Here is a 12353-nt window from a genome sequence, read left to right on the forward strand (position 1 = left end):
AGAGAATGATGTTATCGTATCCTATAAGCACGAGATAGAGCTGTCTCCAGTAATAAACTATGAAATTATACAAGGACTCTTTATTTTTTGTGCAAATATACGGTGCCTAGGGGAGAGATACTACAGAGGCTTCTTAGACGATATAAAATGTATTCATTTGAACTGGCTTCTGGTGATGTCTGGTTTGTTCCCGGGGTTAAACGTAACTTATTTAAAGCTCCTTCTGCAGTGCAGGTTGGGCGAATGTGCGTTTCTCCATCTTGACGAAGGCCACTTTCTTCTCATAGTAGGCTGCCTCATTGATGAAGGCTGGGTAGATGATGCTGTCACCCTCATACAGAATCACATCTCCACTGAGCGTCTGGAAAATGGGGTCCCCGGGCTTCAGGGGCTGGAAATCTTTATCCTAAAGAGAGAGGATTTGACTATAAGCTAAAGGCAGAACAGTCAGAAGAATCACCTGGAGCAAGCATTCCTACATCATCTCTGCACGGGAGTGGCAAGAGCAACTCTCACAGAAGCTGGAACAGATGCAGCAAGGGTTTTTCCACACTGCTGCCTGCAGGATGATGGGTGATAAGATGTGGTAGAAAGTGACAGCTAAGACACTTACAACAATTGTGCATGGGAAAGAATTTTGGCAGTTGCAAGTTTGGCAGGTTCCTCTCTTTTGTAACACCTACCAACATTCTCATTTCTACACACTTTTTAAAGGTGTAGGAGCCTAGTCCTTTAACACATTGTGTAAGACAGGCATGGCCAAACTCGGCCCTCCAGATGTTTTGGGACTACAATTCCCATCATCCCTGACCACTGGTCCTGTTAGCTACGGATGATGGGAGTTGTAGGCCAACAAGATCTGGGGGGCCAAGTTTGGCCATGCCTGGTGTAGGAGAAGCATCTCTGGTGTAGGAGATGCTACAAAGATGCATACAGATTACATTTTTCACACACACACACACACACACACACACACACACACAGAGGGAGGGAGGGAGGAGTCTTCTCCCCCTTTCTTTCCTTTTCCCTCCATACTCACCTGCAGATTGGGATGTATCACAGCAGAGATCTCACCATCAGGATAACGGGGGAAATCCACACGTTCAACCACCTTGTATGCTTCAATTTCAAAGGCTGGGAACAATGTGCCTGACAAGAGGAGATGGAAAGACAACCAGACCATAGAAAGGGAGAGTGCCTCACTTAATGGTCCATTAAAGTAAAGGTAAAGGACCCCTGACCATTAGGTCCAGTTGTGACCGACTGTGGGGTTGCGGCGCTCATCTTACTTTATTGGCCGAGGGAGCGGTGTACAGCTTCCAGATCATGTAGCCAGCATTACTAAGCCGCTTCTGGCGAACCAGAGCAGCACACGGAAACGCCATTGACCTTCCTGCCGGAGTGGTACCTATTTATCTACTTGCACTTTGACATGCTTTCGAACTGCTAGGTTGGCAGGAGCAGGGACCGAGCAATGGGAGCTCACCCCATCGCGGGGATTTGAACCACCGACCTTCTGATCGGCAAGTCCTAGGCTCTGTGGTTTAACCCACAGCGCCACCCGCATCCCTAATTGTCCATTAGGGCCGAGGAAAGTGTGGGGTCCCCACCCCACTCCTGAGCCACAATCACTATGGGGGCTGTATGTCAGCAAGTGGTACCTGAGCATTGGTCAAGGCTTCATGCCAAAATTCATTTAAAAACAACAACAGAGCTCTTTAATAGATGGAATATCATAAATCACACAGTGGACCACTCTAGAAGCATATATCATAAAACATGAATTATATCGTCAGAATTATTTCTGAGTAATGTATGGTGGTTGTTTGGTAGGCCAGACGCTCACTATGTACTTCTGTCTATATACTCACAAGAGAAAAATGTGTGCGTGGATGGGGAAAGACTGTCAACATTCACCACTAAAACTAAAAAGGCATCGTCAACTATCTAAGGGCTCACTCACACTTTCCTTTGTCCTTCAATTTATTCTGTTTTTCCTGTGATTTCTCTGAGAGGGTTTTGTGGTTTTTTTGGTCCTGTCACTTTCTCTGGGAAAACCCGCTGTTTACTGCTGAATCAGAACAAGCATCAATTTGCAGAAAACCCTACTGACATTTGTTCTGATTCAGGAATAAATAGAGGGTTTCCCAGGGAAAACAGCAAGGCAAAAGAAAAGCTCTTGGACCCATGCCAGTCACATCCATTTAGCTCAAGGGTGGAGGCCAAATGTGGCTTCCTAGGGGCTCTTTATCAGGCCCTCATGCCTCTCCCCAGACCACACCCCTTCCCTAGACCACACAGGCCCTGCTCTGAGATTTCATCAGGTGCTTTTGCCTGGCTGGAATTTGCCCTTCAGCAGCTACAATGCCTCTCACTTGGCTGGATGGAAGACAAAGAGGAGTGTGTTTGTCAAAACCTCTGACCTTTGCATGGCTGGAATGGCACCTACAGTGCAAAGGGAAGTCTCTCACCCATGGCTCCGCCCATTTTGCCACTGGCTCTGCCCCACCCACTTTTGTCTCTAGGCCTGGGCACCACTGTCACAAGGCCTCCCAGGAGGAGGCTCCTCGTGAGGGAATGCAGTCCCTGAGGGTGAAAAGAGTTCCCACCTCTGATTTAGCCCAGCACCAAATCCCAAGAATCAGTACAGAACAAGGAATGATGAGATAGGTCACCTTTGTTGAAAAGCTCAATGAAGTCCAGAGCACAGGCCATGATGGATCTCATCTGAGCAAGGCAGTCCGCTCGTGCCACTCCTTGGGGCTGAGGACCCAGCTCTAACGCTGCAGGGGAATAACAGAGAAGTCATTATGGAATTATCCTAGCAGAGTCCCTCTGCCTATCTTACGTAAAGCATGAGCTTCCCGAAAGCCTTTTGCATAGCTGGCACAGCGGTGGTCTGATCCTGTGCATTTCACTCCCTTGCTTTGGTAATTTTTTAAGCACAGCATGCCATTACCTTTGGGTCGAACACCTGGTGTTAGTACACCTATATGAAACACATTTCCACCCTAGCCCTGCTCAGTATCAGAACCAGTGTGGTATAGCATCGTTGTTGAGAGTGTTGGATTTGGGGGACGGTAGCCTGGGTTTAAATCCCCTCCCTCACCCACAAAGCTTATTGGGTGGTCGTAGACCACTCACTGCCTCTTAGCTTATTTTTCCTCCCAGGGTTATTGTGAGTGTAAAGGGGAGAGAAAACATGTCTCCTACCCTGAGCTCCTCTGGGGAGCATGATACACAATAATACGATGACTGACAGGTGAGTGGCCCTGCCCCTCCTGTCAAAGTTGACCTAGAACGGATAGTTCTTGTTATGTACTGAGTTGAATAGGATCCAAAATGCAGCAGTCTGATTGGTCCTAGAACAATAGGATTCAGAATGCAGCAGTCTGATTGGTCCTAGAACAATGCAGCAATATGATTGGTTGGCAGGAACCACCCAATCATGCTCCAGATAGAAGTGAATCCACAACCTGATTGGCTTACAGTAGAATTCCAGAATTAGCCAATCATGTGCAGCCCATTGTGTAAATAATGTATATAAAGCAGATACTTTGAGGGGACTTTCATTCATTCCTCCTCACCACTATGAGCTGAATAAAGAGCATGAAATCACTTTGCGACTCTGAGTATATTTCAGTTCTCTGCCATCAGGAATGCCCAGGCTGATTATCACTCCCTACCTATTCCATCTTTGGCCACTGAAGTGAGGTAAAGAGTCTCCTCTCCTGGCTTCTGATAAAGGAAGATGGTGCAGGGCCCCATTGAATAATGCTTCTGTGGAGAAAAGAACAGAAGTAGCTTTTAAGGGGAAACTTCAGCTTTACTTCCCTGAAAAAGCTGGAGAAATGAGATTTTCAGGAGATCCCAGGATCATGGGCTTACCTGAATGTAGTGACACATGTGCATGGGCAACAGGCAGAGCTCAGTGGCCACGAAAAGGCAGGCGCCCATGTTGGCTGTGGTGTTATGTAGGTCAAACATAAAGTCATAGGCCTGAGATGAACCCCTGGGCCCAAAACTCTGGTTGATCTCCTGAGCACGTTGAACTTCATAGTGGTCTATGTCAGAGTCCTTGGAGCTAAGAAACAGATGAGCAAAACAAAGGTGATGACAAATTGGCAGATTCCTGGGCCAAAAGAGGGATTTCAACCAGGACTGAAGGTGAGATGACATTTTCCCATGGAGGTCTTCCAGATGTTTCTGAACTACAACTCCCATCAGCCCTAGCAAGCCTGGTCAATGGCCTGGGATGAGAGGAGTTGTAGTTTAGAAACATCAAGAGAACCAAACGTTCTCCACCCCAGCCTTATGCAGCAAAATCCAGCCTTGAGTGATGATTTAGCACTCCACCACACCCTCCGATCTAGCTGAGAGGAATGCAAACCAAAGCAGTTGCCCTTCCCCAGTAGCAGGAGTGGCATAACCCTTGCCTTTCCTAGGGAAGCTCTGCAGAGCAACACACAGGGTCACAGACTCACGTGAGAAATTCATTGAGGAAAGCCCGATTAAGATCTCTCCCAATGTAGCGCACACATTGCTCAACTGCCCGTGGGTTGCCCAGCAAGGGCGTAGCTTGGAAGGTGCCGCGTTGCAACTCAGAGGGGTCCCTGAGCCAGTGCTTGGCCAGGTAAACTCCCGACATCTCATTCCCATGAGTGCCCCCAGAAACAGCCACTCGTTTCAAGGAGGGAAGACGTTGAAGTTCCGCCATGACTGCGGTAGTTTTGGCTCCTGTTAGGAGAAAGAAAGCCAAGAAATGACTGTTGCCCTTTTGGAAACATCAGAGAAAAGAATTCCCCCCATTTGCACCTAGCCAAACCATTTCTGTCCCCCAAAGCCCTCCTTAATAGACACTTCTGCAAAGCCTTTGTTTGTCATAACATTTATATGCTGCTTGATTGTAAAAAAAAATTCAAAGCAGTTTACAAAAGATAAAACAGTAAAATTTCAACCCTATTTTAAAACATACAGACGTTAAAATACTAAAACAGATTAAAATTACTTCCTAAGCATCAGGGTGGGCTTGCCTAAACAAGAATGTATCTAGCAGGCACCAAAAAGAGTGCGATGAAGATCCCTCTTGATCTCAAGAGGCAGGGAGTTCCAAAGTGTAGGAGCTGCCACACTAAATGATTGAGTTCTTACAAATACAGAACAGGTATTATGTGGCACCTATTATGTAGTGCCAATTTTGCCAATCGAAATGGGTGAGGGGGCACGTGGAGGGTAAGGTGATCTCATACATAAACAGTCCCCAGTTCTTAAGGGCTTTATATCCTAACAGTGACACCTTAAACTTGGTTCGGCAGCCAATCGGCAACCAGCGCAAATCTCTGAGCACAGGTGTTATATGCTGACAAGGCCTCACTCCTGCCAGCAATCATGCTGCAGCATTTTGTACTAACTGCAGTTTCCGGATCAAACAAGAGGGAACCCCACATAGAGTACATTGCAGTAAATCCACAGCATTGAAAATTCACGAACTACTGTGGCAAGGCTTTCCCAATCCAGGAATGACTGTTGCTGTTGAATCAGTCGCAGCTGGTCAAAGGAACTTCTAGCCACAGTGCCTCCTGTGACCAAGCTGGACCAGAAGCACCCCCCTAACGGTGAACTAGCTCCTTCAGAGGGAGTGCAGCCCCATCCAGGGTAGGCAACTGACCAATTTCCCAGACATGGGAGCTACTCACCCCCAGCGCCTCTGTCTTGCCAGGATACAAGCTCAGCTTGTTTTAGCTCATCCATTTCACAGCTGCATCCAGGCAATGGCCCAGGAACTGCGCAGCAGCCTCTTTTGATTCAATGATTAAGGAGAAATAACCATTAGCACCTTGCCCCCAAACTCCTAATGACCACTCCCAGCGACTTCATGCAGAATGATATTAAACAGCAGTGGAGATAAGACAGTCCCCTGCAGCACCCCATAAGAGCCACCAGGGGGCACTCTCCTAATGCTACTCTCTGGACTTGGTTCTGAAGGCAGGATTGGGACCACTGTAATACCATGCTCCCAATTCCCATTTTCTGAAGCCGGTCCAGGACTTTCAAAGCCTCACGCATCCTGCAGTGTCTTCAAATAGTTAACTTTCTGCTACTTCCATTTCTCCACCTCATCAAGCCTTGGCAACCTCCCTTCACCCTGGCATGACTTGAAAGCATAGGTGCTATTTGGAGAGACCAGCAGAGGGAGTTTGCATCTAAAGTGACTATTATCTCAAACATTTAAATGGTTTGCATGTTATTGGTATGCATATGCAAAAAACCCACAAATCTCCTGTTTAAAATACAAGTACATACCCACCCACATGACTTTAATTATTATGAGATTTAAATAATAAAAAATAGGGAGGAGGGAGAAGCACTCATGCTCTCAAGTTTCATCTTTCATAACATCATGAATTTGGACATCTTGATAATGGGGAACGCCCAGCTGATGAGCGGCCAGGGACGTTAACAAAAGAACTGCTGTAGTCATTAATAACTTAATATGTTTTTCTGATAGTTGGGAATCTGGCAGCCTTTAGAATGCAACACCCAGGAGCATTTGGGAACACGACATTCCTCATATCTAAGCTGAGGGGCCAAGAAGCAGTTTGTCACCAGCTTTCAATTAGGAAAGGATCAGAGAGAGACTTTGTTAAGACAATTGGACATAGTTTTCACCCTCCATCAACTCCTTGAACCTTATGGAGAGACACTTTCGTTTGATTGCCTTTCTTGGAACGTCTAAAACTACACCCATCAGCCGCTATTTTGCTTTCTTTTCTGTACAGCTACTAAGCTCTGTAATCCTTGTATGGATATGTTTCGTTACTTGAAATTAAAAATAAATTGCAAAAATTAAAAGAAGTAGACGAAAGGACCAGGAGACATTTGGAGGCAGCATATGGAGCTATGAGTTGGCTGCTTGTGGAGTACCATGGGGTGCAGGGGTTCTCCTTGGAATCTGATGCCCAGTTAAATTTGCTGTCTGCTACAGAGGCTATCCCTTCCACAGTTACCACCACCTCTGGGGCAAAACCTTTGCCATCCCCTTCTCTTTCAAACATGGCACGCTTGCTTGTGATTGTTGCTGTGCACACTATGGATTTTCTGCCTCAGGCACCAAAATGCCATAGGTTGTTGCCTCTGCAGCATCTCTGTTGTTGGGATTTTTTTTTGTTTTGTTTTGCAATATGCCTTTCTGTCTGCCAGTGCGCCTGCCTGATTCTAACCATGAAGACAGACTTCATGGGAGGGAGCTAGACAGCTGATGTGTGCGCCTCCTGAATCCTAGCTGCTGGGCAGCTCTGTTGGTAGAGCAGAAGTCTTTTAATCTCAGGGTTGTGGGCTCAAGACTCACGTCGGGCAAAAGAGTCCTGCACTGCAGGGGGTTGGACTAGATGGACCCTTCCAGCTCTACAATTCTATGAAGACAAGAAGGGAGCCAGTGTGGTGTAGTGGTTAAGAGCGGTAGTCTCCTAATCTGGGGAACCGGGTTCGCATCTCTGCTCCTCCACATGCAGCTGCTGGGTGACCTTGGGCCAGTCACACTTCTGTGAAGTCTCTCAGCCCCACTCACCTCACAGAGTGTTTGTTGTGGGGGAGGAAGGGAAAGGAGAATGTTAGCCGCTTTGAGACTCCTGAAGGGGAGTGAAAGGCGGGATATCAAATCCAAACTCTTCTTCTTCTTCTTCTGTGACTCTTCTATAGGACTGCACAGAGGTGGACAGGTGAATGGAAGCTGCAATGTAGACCCCTTGCTCCTTCTGCCTGCCAGGTTAAACAGTGAAATAGCAGAGATAAGTTTCAGTTAGAGTGGCCACTCAGCACACCACTAAAATGAGGACATGCAACACCAGCAAAAAGGGAAAAATAAAAATAAAAAGACATTTATTTGCATATGCTAATTGATATGGATGCAAGTTTACAAACAATATCTACAGCATCTTTTTTTCTTTTACAGAAAGACAGGACCACGCAATTAATAAAACATGTATAAACCAAAATGTAACTATGGTTAATTCACATGTAGACCTATTGTTTTGCAGGAAAGCCCCTGAAGAAGGCCTTTTGGGGCTGAACACATGGGCCATTTTAACAACAACAATAATAACAATAACAATAATACTCTTCAGTATCTTTGACCCTTCTCTTTTTTATATATTTCCAGTGGAAAGCTTCAAATCCTCAGTTTTTCCAACTAAAACAACAGGAAAAATGGGCCCTGTCAGTGTCACCAAGATGCTGACATGGTGCATGATGGGGCCAAGTTCAGCAAAGGGGAAATTCTAGCTTACCTTAAAATGCTCCGAAAAGAGCTAGCTGCTGAAATTGAAAATGGCAGCTAGAGACTTACAATTATGCCTGGAGAAGCAGGAGAACATGCAGGGTAAAATCTTATGTTCAGATCTGGGCCTTCTGGAGAGAGGAATGGGAGGGCCCCGCGTCATTTATATTGCACTGGTTCCAGGACTTGAAATTGCCAGGAGAAGTGACCTGGCAGGACACTGAACAAGCTTATGGGGCCCCAGTCCAAGGGAGCCAAACAGCGGTGAAGTGAGAGATCTAGTGATAAGATTTAAGAGGTTTACAATTAAAGAAGCTGTGCTTAAGACGTTGCACAATTTCCACGTGCTGAAACATGAGGAAGTGAAAGTTCAGTGTGTTAAGATCTATTTTTGAAACCCCGGGACAGCAGCAGAGCTTCAACCTATAATGGAGAAACTGCAGAAAGCTAGGATTGCAGTATTGTTGGGGATTTCATCTTCAAGTTGGCTGGCAATTTTTACTCTGCATCCATCCTGCCAGAAGTGGGAGGGCTGCTAGCTGATCTGCAGCTAGAAACCTCTGAGGGGGTGCAAACAGAGGAAGCAGATGATGCAAGTGGCAGCCAGGATTCTTTCTAGGAATAGCAGAAGAAGAAATCCAGAAATGGCTGCCTTCAGGGGAACACAATAAGGAAATTGGAGCCACGGGGAGAAAACAGGGCAAGGAGTTAGTTGAATACCACCCATGAGATACAGCTAAATCTCTTGAGAGGGGTCAATGTAGAAAAACAGCTACAATGCTTAAAGGGACCAAGCTGAATGCAAATAATGCTCCGATGGTAGGAACAGCTGATCTGCAGAGAGAAAGAGCACAAGGCATTGTGACTGAGGCACCACTGACACTTGGCCCTCCGTTGAACTTTAAAGTTTAGCAGAGACAAACTTTCAACAATGTTTGCCATGGTGGTAGCAAAATGGCAGTGGTGACCACCCTCTCTGTGACTACCATAACTACCATACCTTGCTCTGAGGAAAGGCCTCTTCCTTGCAGTGTGATACTGAGCTGCAAAGATGCTGCAAGGATGTCCTTGCACTGGAGGCAGTGGCAGAGGGAAGAGGAACAGCAGCAGAAAAGTAGTGGAAGGCAGCAAGAGGAGAGGGGGAAAGATGGTGTCGGCAACAAGGGTCACGGCGAAGGGGAGGGAAAGCAGCAAGCAGCAACCACCACCTACATCGGCACAGTGTACTGTGTTTCATCCAGTGCTTTTTTCGGTGGGGGGCACGCAGGGGTACGCACCCCCCTAAACATTTTGTGAATCTAAGTTTGGCCTCATTGAGGGGCAGTATTTCAATACGAGTAGGAAAATGAGAGTACCCCTAAACATTTTTATTTTAGAAAAAAGCACGGCTTTTGCCCATCTTTTATGGCTCTATAATTGGATTTCAACTCCCATCACCCCTGATCATTAGCCATGCTGGCTGGGCCTGAAAGCAGCTCCAAAAGCATCTGCAGGGCCACATGTTCCCCATTCTTAAAGTAGGAAGTGACCTGAAAAGCAGAAAGTTGAGAAAACAATGGCTGGGTGCAATTGGAGAAAGAAAGAGCCATGTAGGACTGAGCAAAGTTATACGTAAGACATACAGATAGGAGGAGCTGTACACTGTTGGCAAGGAGGAAGCTGGCAAGAGAGCACAGTTTGTAGACTGGAGTCTAGATGCTACCATTTATGAATGAAATAGGAGGGCAACTCTTCCAGTTGTGGTTTCCACCGTCACTTCAGCATTGTGACAAAACAACCCTAAGAGGGTGAGAAGGGCCATAGTACTAAATGTCCCATATTAATTTGAATTAAGCAGCTCATTATTTGGCTGCCAGTTCCTAATCTGTACAAATCCACATACCTGCAGCTGGAGAGTCCACAAACTTGCAAGTATCTTGTGAAGACTTCGCAGAACTGGCAGAAAATCCAAAGATATTTGGAAGAAGGGCTTATGAGAAGAATAGGAAACATTTGTGCCCCATAAGATGATTTAGTTTACCAAAGTGTATGGAAAAATGTAAATGAACACAGTCCTGCTATCCAGAGTAAGCTCTTGGCCTTCACAATGTTCGGTGGGAAAATAACAGAAGTTGGGAACACTTACCCGTCAGAGGACTTAAATTAATATGGGTTCTTAGCTCAGGACGGCTCTTGTCGCCTCAGTGTACTTGAGCTGTTAGAGTCACAGTGAGGCTGGAAAGTGAACATTTAACCTTTAGCTCTAGCTGTTTGGAGCTTGGTGAATTATTTTCTTGTTGCAATTGCCAGTGACCTATGGACCACACTGCATCTGCACCAAAATGTTGCCCTGTCTTAAGTTCTGAGTCAAAGAACCCAAACTGGGCAAGAAATTAAGAATAATTGCTAGGGAGTAAGTATGAAATCACCCCAGCCTGAGTGGTTGGGTTCACACTTGCAGGACATTTGCAGACTATTGCTATTTTCAGGTGGGATTCAATCACGTAGTGGCAAATTCAGGCTGCACAATGCCAGTTGATTGGGAGGTTTTGCAAAAGAAGCCCACTCATTAACTAGCTGACATTGCCTATCCACCCTGTAAACAAATCAGGATGAATGCCCAGTAATCATGTTGCCTGGGAGCACCCTGAGTTGTGCACTCCAGCCCCCTAGAATCTAGTCCTAGACAAAGGATAAGACATAATACTGTCTAGTCGGCAGTTTGAGGTCCATGGATAATGATGATCAGTGCTTTTTTTCTTAAAAAATGTTTGGGGTACTCTCATTTTGACTCAAGAAAACCACCATTTTATCGATCAAATCGAGGAAAATAAATACAGTAAATGGACAAGAGTACAAAGATCCACAAAATGTTTAGGGGTATGCGTACACCGGCGTCCCCCCCAGAAAAAAGCACTGATGATGATGTTCCAAAACTGGATGCAGCTTTGGGGCTCACACTGTTTACAACTGCTCTGCCTTCTTATTAATGAACAGATATTTCTAAACACTCTTGCATGCTCCCTCACTTCCTTGAGCAATGAGAAGTTGCATGGGCAGCACTGCCAAAGAAAGATGCCTTGCACCCCAAAGTACATTCAGCAAGCATAGCTCTCTTTTTGTCTCACTCCAGACTCCACAAATGCCTTTTTCTTCTCCCTCACACACAAATGCACCCACTTTACAATATCCCCTCCACTAGCTTTGGGTCTCCTGCTTCAAGTTCTGATTCCTATCTCCTTCAAATGACGGAACAAGATTTCTAGGTAGCTACCAACCATGAGCTCCCATTGAGAAACATCATTGTGCTCTTAGCTACTATCACTCCTAGCAAAAGAATTGTCTTCTAGTCACAGATTCCAGTCATTAGTGGAATTTTCTACCATTTGATTGGGAAGCACAAAACAATGTCATGTGGAAGATCTCCATGTAGGGTAACAGTGTCATGTAGGAAAGAGTCTGTTCTTACCAGCTACAGGACTGGTCCAAGACATTTTGCTACTTGAAACAAAGGACAAGATAGTGCCTTCCCTCATTTCCACATATAGAAGCTAACCAGTTTAATTTTACTTCAACACTGGCAATGGGACAGCGTCCTCCACAGCACCTGAGGGGGTGTAGGGCAAACTATGTGGCAAACAAACACAACTACGTATGTCTTCTAACGCCTCGCCTCCAGTCCCTGTCCCTCTAGCATTTGCTGTCTGAGGCAGCTGCCTCACTCCACCTAGTGGTAGGGCTGACCCTGTCTAGGTAAGTGTGCATAGGATTGCAGCTTAAACTGACCAGAGGTGACAGGCAAGATTCAAAAGCCATAGACCAGCTCAAATTTATAGCGATATAAATAGGTAGAATTGACACTTGCGCCCTATTTTTCTGCAGGATAGGACTCCTGGAGAAACCACTGACTCTTTTGGGTCTGTGATGAATAGAATCCATTCCATCCTTCATGTTATTTTCTCTCCCTGCAAAATACCTCAGTAAGGACTTCTCTTGCCTGCTGCTCTCTGGGAGCCATCCTTCCCTCCCTCATGCTAAAAGTACCATCACACCCACCTCAGATCTGGCCTCCCTCACAGTCTCATTGCCGAGGGGGCAC

At 46.0% G+C, this 12353-nt stretch overlaps 1 protein-coding gene across 5 annotated transcripts; it reads right to left on the reverse strand.

Moving 5' to 3' along the window:
* Positions 1 to 65: 65 nt before the first annotated feature.
* Positions 66 to 9076, reverse strand: ACY3 (aminoacylase 3). Of its 5 annotated transcripts, none has more exons than XM_081882634.1 (7): positions 8345 to 9076; positions 4485 to 4737; positions 3889 to 4084; positions 3687 to 3804; positions 2676 to 2783; positions 1040 to 1149; positions 66 to 406 (listed from the first exon to the last, which is right to left on the reverse strand). In XM_081882634.1, the coding sequence occupies exons 2-7, from the start codon at positions 4715 to 4717 to the stop codon at positions 212 to 214; spliced, it is 960 nt and encodes a 319-aa protein (XP_081738760.1). In that variant the 5' UTR covers positions 4718 to 4737; positions 8345 to 9076; the 3' UTR covers positions 66 to 211. The 5 variants fall into 5 exon arrangements, with proteins under 5 accessions (XP_081738760.1, XP_081738759.1, XP_081738761.1 ...); XM_081882633.1 differs by having other exon boundaries at positions 8286 to 9076; XM_081882635.1 differs by lacking the exon at positions 8345 to 9076 and adding an exon at positions 7349 to 7381.
* Between the last annotated feature and the right edge of the window lie 3277 nt (positions 9077 to 12353).

This window comes from Podarcis melisellensis (assembly GCF_964234715.1).
Source record: "Podarcis melisellensis genome assembly, chromosome: 1".
Classification (NCBI taxonomy): Eukaryota; Metazoa; Chordata; class Lepidosauria; order Squamata; family Lacertidae; genus Podarcis; species Podarcis melisellensis.